This window comes from Equus quagga, chromosome 8, assembly GCF_021613505.1.
Source record: "Equus quagga isolate Etosha38 chromosome 8, UCLA_HA_Equagga_1.0, whole genome shotgun sequence".
Lineage (NCBI taxonomy): Eukaryota > Metazoa > Chordata > Mammalia > Perissodactyla > Equidae > Equus > Equus quagga.
The window spans coordinates 26661446-26679806 of record NC_060274.1 but is presented as its reverse complement, the minus strand read 5'-3'; the positions used below and the strand labels follow the sequence as shown (position 1 = coordinate 26679806).

Below are 18361 nucleotides of genomic sequence, written 5' to 3'. Positions count from 1 at the left end.
CTAAATACATGTAGCGCAAATCACTTAAAAAAGTCTGATTCTTTTTCTAATCACGAAAAAATAGTATTTTTCCTGGTGAAGTCTACTTGAATCTTAAAGCACATGGAATTTAAGTAGCACACCAAACAGCCTTGATCTGTAAACCGTGAAGGATTAATTGAATCTTCGCTGTTTGCCACTGTTAGGAAGCTTCCCTTTCAGTTTGCTAGTAATGATCAGGGTGTTGGGGACGGGACCACAGCTGTGTGGGCTCACCCGCCTCTTCCTTAGCCCCAACTTGAAGGGTCTCTGAGTTTGAGAGAACAAATATCTCACTTTCACCAAAAAGTGAAAGAAAGGAGTGAAAGAAGACAGAGGGAGTGGAAGAGGGAAAGAGAGAAAGCGACCACTGCCCTACGTAATGCATATGAAGTAGCCGTGGATAAAGTCCCCATCTGCTATGACATTTAGTTTTAAAATGTGAATGTAATTCAGTGTTTGAAAAAAATTCTCTGTTAATTTTTGGAAGAAAGCAATAGCCATTCAACATTTTTTCTTAGCAAGCTTTTACTTAATCTTCCTTTTAAGGACTCCCATGGGCAAAAAACCATTAACCTTTTAAACTTTTATTTTACATGAAATCTTTCTTAGACACAAGGGGGATATCAGCTTTCTTGTTGTTTTTCTCTTGCTCTGCAAACAAATCTGGGTAGTTAAAAACCATTACAACACAGGCAACGTTCACAAAATGGGTATAAGAGGATATTGTGTAGATGTGTTTAACTTGAAGAACGGATAAACGCTTTTAATCTGAATTTATAATGTGATGGATAGTCCCAGTGTAAAATGTATTTTATGCTTCAAAACAAAGGAGAAAGCTAAAACTAACATTAGAAAGTCTAGAAAACACAATAAAATGTCATTTTATCTGCCCATTTTGACGCTACAATATGTAAACATTTTTTGCTATCAAAGAGCAAAGAATTTGGTAAACATAATGATAATATAATTGCAAATACATTTCTTACAGTATTTTAAGAGAAAAATCATGTTTAATAAAAAATATGTATCCAAAACTAAGTAGATTAATTACAGCTGTCGTCTATCTATCTATCGATCTTACGTCTCTATTCTCTTCCTCCCTCCCCAGAACTTTGCTAAGCCACATTTTATGAGAATATTCCACAAAAGTTTCTTATTAATTCTAACTGCCTTTATCAACGATTCATACAGAAAAATCAATGTTTTCTGTACTACAGAGAACTCTCTTCGTCTTAAAATGTGGCCAGGCAGTGGGACACGTATGAAAACAGTTATTCAGTTTATGTAAGCGCAGGATGAGATCCATTCTCTCCTTCCAGAGGGACGAGAGCTGGACCTTCCTCCCAGGGCGTGTGTTCGTGGAGTTTGGAATTTAAAATGAGCATGAATGAGTATTCACAGAAGACTGTCGTTTTGTTTTCCTAGAATTTACGTGGTTTGTTTTCTCTCCATAATCTTTCTGCCCATCATGATTAAAAATCTGAAGTATCATTCAAGTTTCATTGTTCTGTCCCCAGATAATTTTTCATTTGTTTCTCTTTTGCACTGCTGTTTTTTTTCAAAGTCCTGCTAGCATCATCTGTTGGGAGTTCATCAAAAGGACTCTGTGTATACCTTTGTACACATTCATATGCATGGACAGGAATACACAACAAGTAATTAGATTGTATTTACATGCTTGTGCACACATGCATGCAGGCATATAACTACGGGATAGGTTAAGAACCACTTTCCAAAATGGAAATTCAAGTTCGTTTTTACAGAGAAGTTATAAATAGTGTCACAACCTCCTAATTTCCTGGTGGCTGATAATTGCTAACTGGATGACATTAGCTGTGAAAATTATATAATCTTTCTTGAGACTCAAAAAGAATGCCACAATATGTAAGTATTTTGAAAATCATTGTGTTATTTTCTTCCAGAATTCTTTATCAAGGTCATCAAACCAATGGAGCCAAAGCATATGTCATTAATAAGATTATTTTAGAAGATAATTTCAGTAATGAAATGGATAGCCCAAAACCTCAGTGTGCACATCCCCTGTGTGTGTTTATGTTGAACATAATGCACAATGATTAATTCCTTTTAATTGGGAGAAAATATTTACAAGATAAGGATCTTCTCAGGCAAATGGTTGCAAAATTACCTATTTAAAATGTTCCCTTTGTTGTATTTTTTACATCTCATTCTATCCTCTTGGTCATTTTTATTTCTCTTCAATTACCACTTTTTCGTATAATAAAATGTAAAGCCATTTTATTTTCTTCATTTGCGACTATAAATACAGAGTACACAGAGTTATAATTCTTAACTTTAAATGTTTCAGCTTGTTCCTATCAAAACGCATGCACTTACTAAGCGGCTGAGTCGTTGAGCTGATATTCAGACGCCCTCTCAAAGCAGGCCTGAATGCCTGGGTCTCTCCACAGCCGCTTTATCAGCTCAGCCAGTTCTGGCGTCATGCTGCCATCTTCCAGGGTGTTCGCCATCGCGCAAAGTTGCCGTTGGTCTTCCTATGGGAATGTTTTCGTGAGAGGGATAAAAATGGGTTGTTATTTGGAATCACATGTTCTTTTTTTTAAATACAGCATTTCAGTTTGATGATTTTTGTCTTATTCCTTTAGGTAATAGTTCCATTGAACATCTGTTCAATATATCTTAAGGTTAACAGAACTAACGTTTCTTATAATGGTTGGCTGATGTCCAGAAGAGTTCTCCGTTACAAAAACTAGGAAATGTTATGGGGAGAACATAGGATATTTTGGTATATATCACTAACTTCTGACTATGATGTCAAAATGTTTAACAGTACTTTGGTGTAATTCCGTTGAGCTGTCGTAGGGTCAGAATGCTGGGGTGAAGCGGTAAGGAACTGATCTAATCTGGCATATTGTCTTCCTTTGATCATGGCCATATATCTTCCAGAAAATAAAAGTACCAAGTAAGAATTGGAGTAAAAATCTCTAAAATTGTATTTGTTAAAAAAAAATTGATATACAATATTATTTGCCATCACAGACCTCTTTGTAATCATATAAATAAGGAATGGTCAACATTTTGATTCACGCACTGTTTTTGAACATTCCTGCAGGTGTTGCTAATTGCTTGCCTTTAGAGTAAATCAGTAGGGCACAGGTGAGACTTCATTAAGGAAGAGAGGAGAGGAAAAGAAAAGAAAAAAAATAGAAAGCAAGAATTGTGGTAGTCCTAATAGGATATTTGGAGTAACAAGAGCAGAAGGAAAAAAACAGTTTATTTTATTTATTTATTTTTTTAAAGATTTTATTTTTCCTTTTTCTCCCCAAAGCCCCCTGGTACATAGTTGTATATTCTTCGTTGTGGGTCCTTCTAGTTGTGGCATGTGGGACGCTGCCTCAGCGTGGCTTGATGAGCAGTGTCATGTCCACGCCCAGGATTCGAACCAACGAAACACTGGGCTGCCTGCAGCGGAGCGCACAAACTTAACCACTCGGCCACGGGGCCAGCCCCAAGAACAGTTTATTGAGTAAATAATACAGTCCATGGTTTATTTCAACTAATCATCAAAGACATTTATGATGAAAAAAATTTTAAGATTAAGAATATGGGTTTCAGAATAATTAAAGTATTGACCATGATTCAAGACCAGGCAAAGGAAGACTAGGCTCAAATCATGCTTCTCCAAAGCTTGTACTCCTTCTCGCTCATACTCCTTCTAGTACGTATTATTATACTCATGACAGCACGTTTAACATCTCACACAGTCCTCACAATAACAGCCACACAGATACTGTATTTTCTCATTTTACAAAGGGGCAGTCTAAGACTGGGAGGTCAATTTGGCAAACCAATAAGGACAATAAGCATTGAGAGAGCCAAACCCAAACATATTTTGTGCGATGTCAGGTGGCTACCAATGAAGCATGTCCACTAAGGACCCATTGCTTTTTTGATACAGTTCAGTTTGTTATTATTTTAAATTGATGACAGGTTTATTTCACTGTTTTATTAAAAATCTGCTCTTTGCAGGCAAAACTAAGGATATGTCTCTCATTGTTAAAGAGAGGCTCTGTCAAGACTAAAAACCTTATTTCGTCTTTCTTCACATTCAGATTTAATTGCCAAACCAAACTGATCAGATGATCATTAGGCCAAAAATCAGAAATGGCCAAAATCAAAGGCTTGACCCCATTTTCTTGCATCAGCACGGGGTAAATCTCAATATCCTTCTTCCCAATTAGTTGGATGTAAGGGAGAATTGCAAATCCAGCGAAATATGATCCAGTCACATTGCTGGCGTCATCCTTTCACTGTTACAGTGCCATTTAGGACAAATCGTGCAATGAAACAGTTGCTTAGTTTTGTCCCTACAGGGAGAAAGTTACACGCCCTCTTAGCATACCTTTATAAACCAAGCTAATATACTCTTCCATTTCTTTTTAAAATGTTCCATTTTTAATTTAAATATTCTTTACTTATATAGATGTCATGAGTAAAGTCTCACCTTGAACATTTAAATGTCCTGAAGACTGACTGACCCCATTTCAACCCTAGTACCTCCCCTAGGGACCGGCCATCCTGTCAGTTTGGTTTTTGTTTCTTGAGAAGTTTAATTTTTTTAGTTTATTGCATGCATTGGTAAAGCCAGTGGTGGTGATTTTCAAACCAGGCTGCACATTATAGGCATGTGGGGAACTTTAAAACAATACTGATACGAGGACCTCAACCCAAAAAAAATCAATCATAATCTCAGAGTGTCAGATTCTGCAAAGGTATTTTTAAAAACCTCCCAAGTTAAAAACCTCCAAGTTCCAAATGAGCAGCCCGAATTGAGAATCTGGCAATATACAGTTTTATTAACCATACACAACATCTCATTAGAACACACTGTATTTTGATTCTTGAAGTTCTTCTGCAGTTATGAAAGAGCTGACATGGTCATTTATAGAATCGAAATTCACTTGTTTAAGGGATTGGGCCCACTGATCAAATTTGAATTTTTTTTAGTATATGACACCAAAATTAACCGGCCTTATGAGAAGTTGCCTTCTACATAACAGCCAAATTGATTGAAAACTGATTATCTTACTCTTATCTTTAGAAAATTCCAGTAATTTCCCAACAAACTCAAAATAAAACTGAAAGCCCTTATGGCTCACGAGGTTCCACATGGTTTGACCCACCACTGTCTCTCCAATGTTATTTCCTTCTCTCTCCATCCTTCCCCATCTTTCCTCAAGATGCACTGAACTCCTTCCTGCAACTTGAACTCGCCCAGCCCCCATTTCAGAGCATTTGAAGGCCTGTTCCCTCCATGTCTTCCCTGTGGCTTGCTTCCTGTTTTTTCAAGTCTCTTCCCAAATACCATCCCCTGAAGAATGCCTTCTATGGCCACCTTTCTTCCATCCTCTCATCACTCTTTGGTCCCTTACCTCCTTGATTTTACATCATGACACTTACTACTATCTGTATAGTGCATTTTTCTTTATTTACTTTGCATCTTTTGTATTAGACTATAAGCCTCAGGAAGACTAACAGTCTATATTGTTTTGCTCATTTCTACATCCTTAAGACTGAGGAGAGAACCTAACACATAGTACATGTCCCTGAAATATTGTTTAATGAAGGAATCAATTAAATGAATATGCTAATTAGCTCCAACTTCATGATCTAGAGAAACTATAAGAAATCTCCAATAATTTCCAACATTTTTCAAATAGCTCCAAGGGGGTTTGAGTGGCTTCCTGAAGATTTTATCTCCTTATGATTTATTTGGAAAAGGTTGGGAATCGTGGTTTGTTCTCTCAAGGTTGTACAGTTCTGGGACGATCTTGCATAGAAAGCAAAACACGTATTTTCTCTACAGGTTACCAGACCTTCCTGATCAATATTAGGAACCTCAGGTAGGACCTCATGGAGCTCATTCTGAACTCTACAGTCACATTTCCAGAGATTGTAGAAAAGATATGTCAAAGAAAGGAGAGGCTATCATAACCTAGTAATTTTGGAAAATGTCAGTTTAAAAATGCCGGGTTTTGTTGCTACAAGGTTTTCAGAGCCTTGGGAGACTAATTTTGTTTGCCAATTTCCAAGAAGTTGTTATAGCATGTATGCATCCCAAACTGATCTGACCCCGGAGCTTTTATCATAGAATGTCTTGAGTAGTCAATGTTCTTTGGCTCATATTGTAGGGAGCTGTGTCAAAGACGGTCGCAAAACTACCTAAATCATGTGATAAAAGTGTGAGAACTTTCAACATTCTTTTATGTTGGTCTGGTGAATGTTTTAGATGTTCTAAAATAGGATGGAATAACACTCAGAGAGGATAAACAGAAATTTAGTAAATGCCTTTGTTATGCCCCTCTTGTCTCTTCAGCTTTACTCTCTTTATAAGTTCTATATTCATGAACTTAGTCTGTCAAATATTAAACCAAAACGAGAACAAGCCCCCTCTAGCTGCGTCCTTCTTCAACTGCAGGGGCCGTCTCTCTCCTGCTCCTCACTCTCGTTCCTGAAATCACCTTTAAATGCTTCCCATATTCTCGTCTCATTTCTCAACACACTTCGTTGGATTCTGCATCCACAAATCCTCTAACGCTTCTTCTGTTAGATCCCCAATGACCTCTGTACTATTAAATCCAATAGATTCTTTTAAGTATACTTCTTCCTTGACCTCTCAAGACCTTTCAACTTAGATAATGTCCCATTGGAACATTTCTCTTGAATTCTGTGACTCCACATACTCCTAGTTTTCCTTTTTGTATTCCATCCTCTCTTCCAACGTTTCCTCTTCCTCTCAATGACCAGGAAATGATGGAGTCTTTCAACATTGTTACCTAAATTCCCCTTCTCCTCTCAATCGGAGCGCTTGTCCCCTGCCATCCCGTCCACTCCCTCAGCGTAAACCACGTGCCTGCCATAGGGTAACAGGATGCCAATGATGGCAAGACTTAGATCTCTAACCAAAATATCTCTTTTCAACTTCAAAGGTACATTTTCAACTGCTTACGCATGTGGACATCCCACAGCACTTACAAACTCAACATTTCCAAAACAAAACTGTTGAGTACTCCTGCATCCCCTCTTGTGAAACAACTCTCTTTCTCAGTAATTCTAGGGGCGAGTAGGATCCAGCCCCACATCTAGCTGTGCTGCCCTTTTGTAAGAGCCGATGCTTTGTTATTGCTTGTCCAACATTAGTCTTTCCTCTCTCGAGGGCCAATCTATCTCCATCTCATTTAGTGCTGATTCCTAGGTATATCCCCAGTGTCCGGACAAATGTCTGCCATATCATAATAGTTTAATGAAAAATATTTCTTTCAAATGATGTTCGATGTGTAGACTTTGATACACAAATTTTAATGAGCCTACATTTGAAGTGATTATTGAAAAGGAATGATTTGCTGGGAGCTTACATTCTGCAAAACTTTGCATTTAAGTGGATTTCTTGTGTTTCTGCTTTGTCCTATAATAGTCCTTGGAATTTAGTGAGGAAAGTACTAACATTTTGTGGATGAAAAAACTGAAAATCATAGAGATTAAGTAACTCGTCCAAACTTATAGAATTAGTGACTGAAAAAGCTGATGCAAATTTTCTATCAGGAATCTTCTCTCTTTGGATGGTAGTCCATGTGATGATGTACAGATGGATGTGTAAAAACACATAAACTGGTATAAATAGACAAATCAAAAGGTAACAGAAAGCCATAGGACATCACAACTCAGAAAACCATGTGCAGGTAAAGCGTGTAGTAATTAATCTGTTGAATAAACCGTTTAAGCCAGATGCAGGCTGTATTAATCTCAAAATCAAATAATAAAGAATGTGATTGAAACTGCTGTAGTTTACATCAAGTCAGCGCCTGACAACGGTGATACTGATATTTGAAGACATAGGTACCCCTGAGAAGTTGTACCTCTCGCTTGGTGCTGCTTAAGTTACTCTGCTTACACCGTTCAATGTCTGATGTGAATAAATTGCATTTACTTTTATTTTTTAGCTCAGTATACGGCAGCAATGTATGGAATCTATTATTTTCACTCCACCTGCATGCCAGGCCATCAACACTCTTAACCAACAGATTTCAGGCCTTTGGTGATGACTGGCATCACTGATTTGCAATCACTGGGCCATACAAAGTACATGATGTATTTAAATAAGTAAAACTAGGCAAGGTGGTGATTTCCAACTTCTGCGATGCAAATATGTGGAATATTACACATGCAAATTCAAGCACTGTTAAATCATCCTCAAAGGAATGCAGAAGGAACCTCTGTTTCAGGAACTACTATTGCTTAGAAGGAAAGAATAAAAGAAATATTCCTAATCACTATAGGTATTTTTACAAAAATCCTTGCATAGGAAAAGCACTCTGATAGAAGCCAGGAGGAGTGGGTTTTGCCCTCAACTCCAGCTATTTTAAGGCAGGCCAGATTTCTAATCCTCTTTGGCCCCTATTTTTCACATTTTTGAATAAGGGAGTTAGGCCAGGTTGTCTTAAGGGCTAGGTTAAATGCTAGGTTGTTAGAAGAAGCCAGAGTCAGACCCACAACTGAACTACCCTCAAGTGAAAACATAACCACTAAGTCACAGGATGGTGAAGAACAGAAGGATGTTGGCGGTCAGTTCCCGCAGCCGCTTTTTACTGGAGGCAAATTGTAACCTAGAGAAGGAGGCGACTGGCTGGAGCCACGTTCCTCTCTGTTTTCATATCCCTAAAATTTCGGTACAGATTAGTACTACAGATGTAGTAAAAGTCCTACTGTTTTATGGCTCAAACTCCACTGTAGGACCCACGATGGTCACCCTAGCATACTTACGGCACTTCTGGGATGCACGTAGTCAATGCCGAGGCTGCCCATGGCTTTCACGATAGCGAGGATGGACTGCAACGTATTGCTGTGGATCACTGCTTTGAACTCCATGCATTCTTGCTCGCTGTATCCGTTCTTATGGATGATCCTACAACGTAACGTGGAAAGCTTTTGTGAGGTGAATAATCAACCTCTTGTAATACCAGAACACATCGGTAATAATTTGCTTGAATAAAATTACAGTATAATTTGTTAAAAAAGGAAGAATTTTGTCCATATGTATATGCTAAATCTGAACAATTTTTATGGCTTTGAATTTTTATTATCTTTGGGGTTTAATACAATTTTTTTTTCTGAGCTCCTCAGGCTAAATATAAGGACTTAGGATTTGCTGTAGGTAAACCTCTATTTAAAATGAGTAAATGATAAGCATTTTACTTAGAAAGTTTATTTCTGTTCAAGACAAATATTTCCAGATTCCCAGAGTTCTGGAAACGCGTGTGGTGTTTATAACCTGATGTCTAGAGGAAGCGACGTAATTTAGTAGAACATCAGTGTCTTTTCCTGTCACTTAAGACACGCTAGAAAATGAGTGCCTCTTTCTATTTATAGGATTAACAAAGGTGTCTTTTCTCAACGTAGGTAATTACCTGCTGTTAAATCCTGTGTCACTTTGCCTCTGTGTGCGTGCCACTGAATTCTCCAAGTGGGAAAGCCCAGACACTCTGTTTGGCTGAACTCTTCTTTTCCTTCCACTCATTCAATCAGAACTCAAAGTTTTAATAATAGTTTTGAAATAATACATTAAAATAGATCTGCCTGTTAAGAACTAGATTCTTTGCATATGCTAATTACTTTATTGCATCTTTCTGTCATAATACGTTCTTGATCCTTCCTGTCATTTTATTCTTATTGTTTTTGAAGTGATTTGTGTTCATTAGGCATCATTTTGGATGTCATATCACTGAGGATTTGTGTTGTGTCTATAGGCACAGAGGCTGTAGGAAAGGAGGAAGAGAACACAAATGCCTCTCGAGATGTTAAAACCTTCAAATACACGGGTTCTGCAGTGAGAGGATAAAGGCAGTACCTATAGCTATTACTTCTTGTTTTTGATATTTGATTGCCAGTTTTCTGTCTTTTTACTTTAAACCTGGCCATGTTTGTCGTGTTGTATTAAACAATTAAATAACTTAAATAAGGAAGTAAAACAGACAAAGGCTGTAGAAAAAATGCAGTAAAATTTCTTTATGGATAGGTCATGAATAAGTTCATTAAAGAAACTCCAGTTCTCTGTCAAAAATTGAAACTGCAGAATTATTTTAAATGTTAAATTAAAATGGCAATTACAGATAAACTGGGGGCATTTAGCTTTTCTTACTGGAACAGGTTCTAATCTATCCTTTCATCATAGGACTAGGAAATATCTATCACAACACAGACTTAAAAATGTCCCGTTGTAGTGGGAGTGTAAACAACATTGTTTTTCTCGGGGCTGCACAAGTGCATGTCTGTGAATAGACTCTCTGCCTGCAAGTGGATTCCTAGGTCTGTTCAAAGTAATAACTACTGGCATTTTCTGTAATACACTGCATTATGTGCTGGAGAGAATGAATAAATTATATGAGTCCTTCCTCCCCAAAACCTATAGAGTAGAGCTCCACTGTCCAATACAGTCCCCACTAGACACATTAATTAGATTTAAATAAAGTTAAAAATTCTGTTCCTCAATCACACTAGCCACGTAATAGCCACACGAGGCTAGCAGCTACCATATTGGAGAGGGCGAATAGAGAACCTTCCTACATGGCAGAAAGTTCTATGGGGGAGGACTGGACCATGGGAAGATAGAGAACATAATCCAGTTTTGTACAGTCGATGATGTCTAGCAACAACGTCTGCACATGGTACGATGAACTAGGAAAGAAAAAGTGATAATCTCTACTGGACATGCGAGTGTAGGGAATCAGGGGAGACTGCCTGGAAGCGGTGATAATCAGTTGATTTTTCAGGGATAGATAGTCATGTTCAGAGTCAAAAGGAAGGAGACCATTCCAGGCCGAAGGATCAGTTTGACCAAATAGATGCTTACAACTATCGAGCTATTCATATGTACCAAGCTCCATTTAAGAGCTTTGTATGTCTTGTCTTCTCACTTCCCATAATAAGGCCTTTAAAGTAGGTAAAATTTTCATCTCTATTTTACAGGTAAGAAACGTAGGCACAGGTATTAAGCAACACCCCTGGCTCACTCAGTAGGAACGTGGTGCAGCTGGGCAGTAAGCGCAGTCTGCTTTTAGAGCCCATGGTCTTAGCCCCCAAGCTGTACCGCCTTCCGCAGCATGCTAGTCCATGGGATATACAAGCTCAGCATTTCTGAAGCAGAAAATAGGAAGGGGGAGATTATGAGATATTAGGATGGAGAGACAGGTAAGAGCTGGATCCTCAAGTGTCTTATGTACCACGACAAGCGGTTTGATCTTGATGGCATAGGTGAAGCGTTCAATTCAGGAAAGAGACACAATAATTTTTTTAAGAGATCAGTTGGTGGCAGCATGGATAACGGGTGCAGTGGAAGGAAGATGAGGGAGGTAGAAACTATTTAGCAAGATATTTTGTTAATTTAGGTTAGAAATACTGAGGTTTCGAAGTTAAGGTAGTGACAATAGTGAGAAATGCCATGTCTGGAGACATAGCTTGCGTAGATGTGGCATAACTTGGTGAGACGGTGAGGGGTCAGCATAACTATACCTAGATTTATTGCTTCAGAGGCTGATGTTGGTGTAATTCATTTTAGGGGGATAGAGGCCAGATGGGGAGATAATCTTAATGTCATTTATTCTGATTTGGACCTATCCATACAATATAGAAGTAGATGTATCTTCTTTCCCGGTTTAGACAAAGTGTCTGAGTTTGAAAGAAATGTTCTGGGACAATCCGCTTGAAGATGGTAGTGAGAATCACTGGACTCCACCGGTTTTCATTTGATAAGGTGTAGAATAAGCAGAGAAGAGGACCTTGTACATCAGAGACACAGACACTTAAGATGCAGACGAGAATCAGGGACTAAAGCAGGTGAGCTAGGAAAGACAGCTATCCCAGACTCCAGGAAGAAGTTTGAGGAAGGAAAAGCCCAAAGGGGCCAAATGCAATTAAAATAAGGACTCAAGAACGCTCATCAAAAATGGCAATTAGGAGATCATAATTGATGTTGACAAGGGCAGTTTCTGTGACCTGCCAGACTCAAGAGTGATGGAAATGGCTGAAGACTAAATGGGAAGAGAAAGAGTAAAGAGAGCTGGTCTTGACCTGGAGACTCTACAGAGAAAAGGAAGGGAGGATGAGGAAGAATGAGGGGACTCACTCGTTTTTAATAACAGAAGTATTACTTGTTCATTGTTGAAAATGTGAAAAGCCCAGCAATGTTAAAAACGAAGGTGCAGTGTAACTTTAAATCTCATTACCGAAGGCAAATTTCTTTGAACATTGGTATACGTCCTTCCATTTAAAAAAATTATCTGTTTGTCAGTTGAGATAAAGATGTTTATGCATTTTCATGTCTTGGTTTTTCAGTTAACATTAAGTATTTTCTCCTACTAAAACTTTCTTGTATCCATAAAACTTGTAATGGATGCAAAATATTTCAGTTGAAGGGTGAATAGTCCCATAGTTTCACAATCTATTTGCTTGTGTTTTATTTTAATTTAGGGTACTTCATTCTAGCTCGCATTTCATTATTTAAGTACGACTGACATAAATCTGTTTATACATGAATTTTTCATATTTACATTATTTTATTTTCATACTTTTTCAAATTTAAATCATTTTGTTAAAAATTCTCAGAAAGGTATTTAGAAGATCAATAGTTATTATTTTCCCAGCTTACTGTGTATATTGCAAAAATTATTTATACAAATTTGCTAGAACATATAATTTTACAAGTAGTGAAGAGAAATATTCACTTCTTACTACCTCACCCTTATTGGCTAATATTGTTTTAAAATCATTGTTTTCTGGGGCTGGCCCAGTGGTGTACTGGTTAAGGTTGCATGCTCTGCTTTGGTGGCCCAGGATTGGTTGTTTCGGATCCCAGGCACAGACCTAAATACTGCTCATCAAGCCATGCTGTGGCAGCACCCCATATACAAAGTGGAGGAAGATAGGCACAGATGTTGGCTCAGGGAAGATCTTCCTCACCCCCCACCCAAAAAAATATTGTTTGCTAATTTACAAAGATGAAAAATAGATCATTTTTGCTTTAATTTTTATTTATTTTATATTAGTGGGGTTAAACTAAAATACTTATATTTAATATTCGAAAATTGTCTGTAGTGAACTGTCCATTGACAGTCTCTTACCATTTATATAGATATTGGGCAGCTTATTGTTTTTCTTAAAAATCTATGTCTTCATATATTGAGGTAGTCAATTATTTATCTGTCATATTTATTATAGATTTTTTCTAGTTTTCTATTTTTTGTTTAATAATATGTATGGTTTAATATATTTAAAAGTTTTAATGGTTATATAGTCAGAAAATTGGTCATTTTTTTTTTTTTTACTGCTCTTAACCTCATAGAGAATGGAGAGGGTCTGAGAGGTTCGAGCATGACTATGAGCTGGAAGAGAAGAGGCAGACACAGTGTGATGTTATAAGGCAGGGCGAGGTGATGTGGGTGCAAGGAAGGAGCTGAGAACTCAAAAGCTGATCAGTGTTCAGGACAAAGAAAGCCTGTTCTTCGAAGACAGGAGAGAAGGTCAAAAACATGGTTGCAGATATAGGGGAGAGGAGTTTCAAAAGTGGGGCTTAAATATTGGTTGATATGGAACTTACATGGCATTATTAACCAGAAAGAAGAAAACAGAGTGGTTTAGACTATAAATAGACAATTTCATTGACTGGGCTTATTCCTTCATATGATAAGTTCCAAAAAACAAAGTCCTCAAACATATAATTACCAATGAGCTAAAAAATGATTGTCATTTTCTCCTATAGCAAGAATTGTCCTTTAAAATTCTCCATCAGTCACGGAGCCATGCAGTTTCACATACTCATCGCCACTTGTCGATTTCCATTTTTTTCATTTAGACATTGCATTCTTGAATTATACCACCTATGTGTTCATTATATCCTTAGTAAGAAATTCAGGTTTACTTATTTCATTATAAAGAGAAAAAAAGTAGGGAAAATAATACCAGAACAAATTGAAATGTATGATTGGGATAACTTTAAATATGCATTTAATTCCCAGGTAGGCAAAATGCCAATTAGGTTAAAAATATTCTTTTCTCCTAAATTCACAGGGATCATTGATTGACATATTTTGAAATGTTTATGGCTGATACCCACAATATTAGAGCCCTAGATCATATGCAGATTAACATATTTAAAACAGACCTGCTTTTACTATTCACCTTGCTGAGAGACAAAATTTAAAAGAAAAATGGAAATTATAATATTACTCATCTGTTATGCTTTCTGCTAAAGGATAGGAAGAATATTAGCAGAGGAATCGTGACAGCTCTGCCACTTCCTGTGATTTAGCGACTACCAATCATATTTTCCAGAAGTATTTATTTTAGGAACAGTCAAATACATGGACAGACATCAAATATTCAACATGTAAAATACTGTGTACCTACTTCATTTGTTTAACGATAGTACTCTTTCCAGATTCTCCTGCTCCTGCAACAGAAAGAGGGGAGTGTTACCAACCAATAGTCACGAAATTCATCTAGATGTTAAACCTGTGACTATCGCTATCTCATGGGTGAATTTTTAGCAGATACCTTTCCAACATAAAGAGGGAGAGGAATCTCTCAGTCAGGTCTTGGAAGGTGTTAGCTGTCTGCCTTCCGGGATAGCAGAAGAAGATCAAACCCTTCCATACTGATGTTAGACCCAGGTTTGGGTCTGGTTCCAGGTGGAGAGCATCTTCTAAAGCAAAATGCATAGACCAGCAGGAAAAAATGCTATTATCACATTTGAACATAATTTGGAAAGCTTACATTTCCTGGATTTTCAACCCAAGGAAAGTGGTCCCAGCTTCATAGTCTCTATATCACTTTCATTCTCCCAGAATGTCTCCTGATATATCCTATTTGATTAAATAGCAAGAAGAAAAACCCCACTAAGCAATAATCTTTCATTTCCAGAACCATTCAGCCTATTCCATTAGTACACAGACATTTCTCTTCTGTTTAAACAAAGGAAAGTTGCTAATAGCACTAAACAAACCTCAAGAGCCAAGGGGTGAGAATGACACGGTGGTGTCTGGGGATGGATTCCACGTTCCTGGGGCGGACAGCAGTAGCATCATAGGGAACCTGCTGCATTTACCTGGAACATTTGTTTAATTGATGACATACAACATACAACTTTATTTTGGTCTTGTCCATTCTGCAAACATCATGTAGAGGAATACAAAAGTCACATGAATTTTAGAATATAAAACATGAACTTTTAGTGAAAAAAATCAACCATCGTTCAGGCTATGTCTCAAGGCTTTTTGAACATATTTCTTGAGTCTCCTTTGCCATTAAGAAGTATTTCCTTGGGGAATGAAAACCAAGAAGTAGTGAAGTAAAGTGTGATGACCTGGCTTTGAGTTTTGGCTCCATGTGTGTGCGTGTGTGTGTGAAATATCTTCACAAGTCCTTTAACACCTTAATTTCCTCATCTGTAAATTGAGAATACTTAACTCACAAGATTATTAGAAGACTACAATGACATAATAAGCATGAAATTCTTTGCAATCTCCAGTGCAAAATACAACATAAAGCAAGGTAGTCTGAAAATCCCAAGATGTAAGAAATTTTGCAACGTTTTGTAAGGAGAAAGTATAAAGATACCCTTCACATGTTAAACAAATGATGTGGGAGCAACCAGATGTGGAAAAACTCTTATATGACAACACACTAGAAATAATTTGAAGTGATTGATAAATATACGTATATATACTAAAACTATGAAAGTTCGAGAGGGATACGTGGATGAAAAATCTTTGTAACCTTGCAGTAGCCAAAAATTTCTGAGATAAGACATAAAAACAAACAAGCAAAAAGTAAAAAATTGATAAATTGGACCAATCAAAGTCAAAAATGTTTGCTCTTCAAAAGACATTATTAAGAAAATGAAATGACTGGGGCCAGCCCAGTGGTGCAGCGGTTAAGTTTGCACGTTCTGCTTCGGTGGCCTGGGGTTCCCCAGTTCAGATCCCAGGTGTAGGCACGGCACCACTTGGCAAGCCATGCTGTGGCAGGCATCACACATATAAAGCAGAGGAAGATGGGCATGGATGTGAGCTCAGAGCCAGTCTTCCTCAGCATAAAGAGGAGGATTGGTAGTAGTTAGCTCAGGGCTAATCTTCCTCAAAAAAAAAAAAAAGAAAAAGAAAATGAAATGACAAGCCTCTGACTAGGAGAAAATATTCACATCACATATAGCAAACAAAAGACTGGTAGCTAGGTTTACAAAAATTCTGATAAGTTCATAATAAGACATAGCAATAAAATTAGACAAAAAAATTTGAATTGATATTTCTCAAAGGAAGGTATATGTGACCAATAATCTTATTAAAAAATGTTCAATATCATTAGTAATCAAGGAAATGCAAATTAAACCAAAGAGAGATGGCATAACATATCTGTTAGAATGGCTAAAATTTAAAAGTTCACAATACCAAGAATTGGCAAGGATGTGGAGCAATTGAAATACTCTGACGTTGCTGGTTGGAAGGAAAATGGTACAGTCACTTTGGAAAACAGGTAGCAGTCTCTTAAAACGTTAAGCACACACCCATCGTGTAATCCAGCAATTACCTTCCTAGGTATCTACTCCAAAGAAATGAAAATGTGTGTCCTCTCTAGGATTTGTACAGGAATGTTCCTAACGGCTTTACTCATAATAGTCCCAAAGCAGTGACACCCAAATGCCCATTAACAGGTAAACAAATAAACAAAACGCAGCATATCTTTGCAACAAAATGCAACCAGCAATAAAAGGAAACAAACTATAGACACACGCAACAACATCAGTGAACTCAAGATAATTATGCCCAGTGAAAGAAGCAAGGTACAAAAGGGTATATTTGTTTTATACATTCCGTATGTATATTTATTCTGTATACTCCACAGTACATTTATTCTATTTACATAAAATTCTAGAAAGTACAGTTTTCCCAACACCATTTATTGAAGAGACGCTCCTTTCTCCATGGTATACTCTTGGCTCCCTTGTCAAATATTAGCTGTCCATAAACGTGTAGATTTACTTCTGGGCTCTCAATTTTCTTCCATTGATCTGTGTGTCTGTTTTTGTGCCAGTACCATGCTGTTTTGGTTACTATGGTTTGTAGTATAATTTGAAATCAGGGAGTGTGATACCTCCAGCTTTGTTCTTTTTTCTCAGGAATCCTTTGGCTATTCGGGGTCTTTTGTTGTTCCATGTAAATTTTAGGATTCTTTCTTCTATTTCTGTGAAAAATGCTGTTGGAACTTTGATAGGGATTGCGTTGAATCTATAGATTGCTATGCAAAAGAATGAATGTAGACCATTACCTTACACCGTGCACAAAAATCAACTCAAAATGGATTAAAGACTTGAATGTAAGACCTGAAACCATGAGACCTCTAGAAGAAAACATAGGCAGTATGCTGTATGACATTGGTCTGAGCAGCATATTTTCAAGTCCCATGTCTGACCGGGCAAGGGAAACAAAAGAAAAAATGAACAAATGGAACTACAACAAACTAAAAATCTTCTGCACTGCAAAGGAAACCATCAACAAAACGAAAAGACAACCTAACAACTGGGAGAAGATATTTGCAAACCATATATCAGATAAGGGGTTAATATCCAAAATATACAAAGAACTCATACAGCTTGACAACAAAAAAACCAACAACCCAATTTGAAAATGGGCAAAAGATCTGAACAGAGATTTCTCCAAAGAAGATATACAGATGGCCAACAGGTATATGAAAAGATGCTCAACATCATTAGCTATCAGGGAAATGCAAATCAAAACTGCAATGAGGTATCACCTCACTCTGGTCAGAATGGCTATAATTAACAAGTCAGGAAACAACAAATGTTGGAGAGGATGTAAAGAGAAGGGAACCCTTGTACACTGCTGGTGGGAGTGCAAACTGGTGCAGCCACTATGGAAAGCAGTATGGAGTATCCTCAGAAAATTAAGGATAGATCTACCATATGATCCAGCTATTCCACTGCTGGGTATTTATCCAAAGAACTTCAAAACACAAATGCATAAAGATACTTGCACCCCTATGTTCACTCCAGCATTATACACAATAGCCAAGACTTGGAAGCAACCTAGGTGCCCATCAAGGGATGAACGGATAAAGATGTGGTATTTATACACGATGGAATACTACTCACCCATAAGAAATGATGAAATCCAGCCATTTGTGACAACATGGATGGACCTTGAGGGTATTATGCTGAGTGAAATAAGTCAGAGGGAGAAAGTCAAATATCATATGATCTCACTCATAAGGAGAAGATAAAAACGACAAAAAAAAC

At 37.4% G+C, this 18361-nt stretch overlaps 1 protein-coding gene across 1 annotated transcript in view; it reads right to left on the bottom strand.

The window, feature by feature from the left end:
• GNAT3 (G protein subunit alpha transducin 3) overlaps nucleotides 1-18361 on the bottom strand; it is a 46615-nt gene that overhangs the window by 14046 nt on the left and 14208 nt on the right. Inside the window, exons 2-4 of the mRNA XM_046670500.1 lie at nucleotides 14458-14500; nucleotides 8821-8962; nucleotides 2377-2534 (exon numbers count right to left, since the gene is read on the bottom strand). Of these exons, the coding sequence (XP_046526456.1) occupies nucleotides 2377-2534; nucleotides 8821-8962; nucleotides 14458-14500 (343 nt within the window). The remainder of the gene's footprint in view (nucleotides 1-2376; nucleotides 2535-8820; nucleotides 8963-14457; nucleotides 14501-18361) is intronic.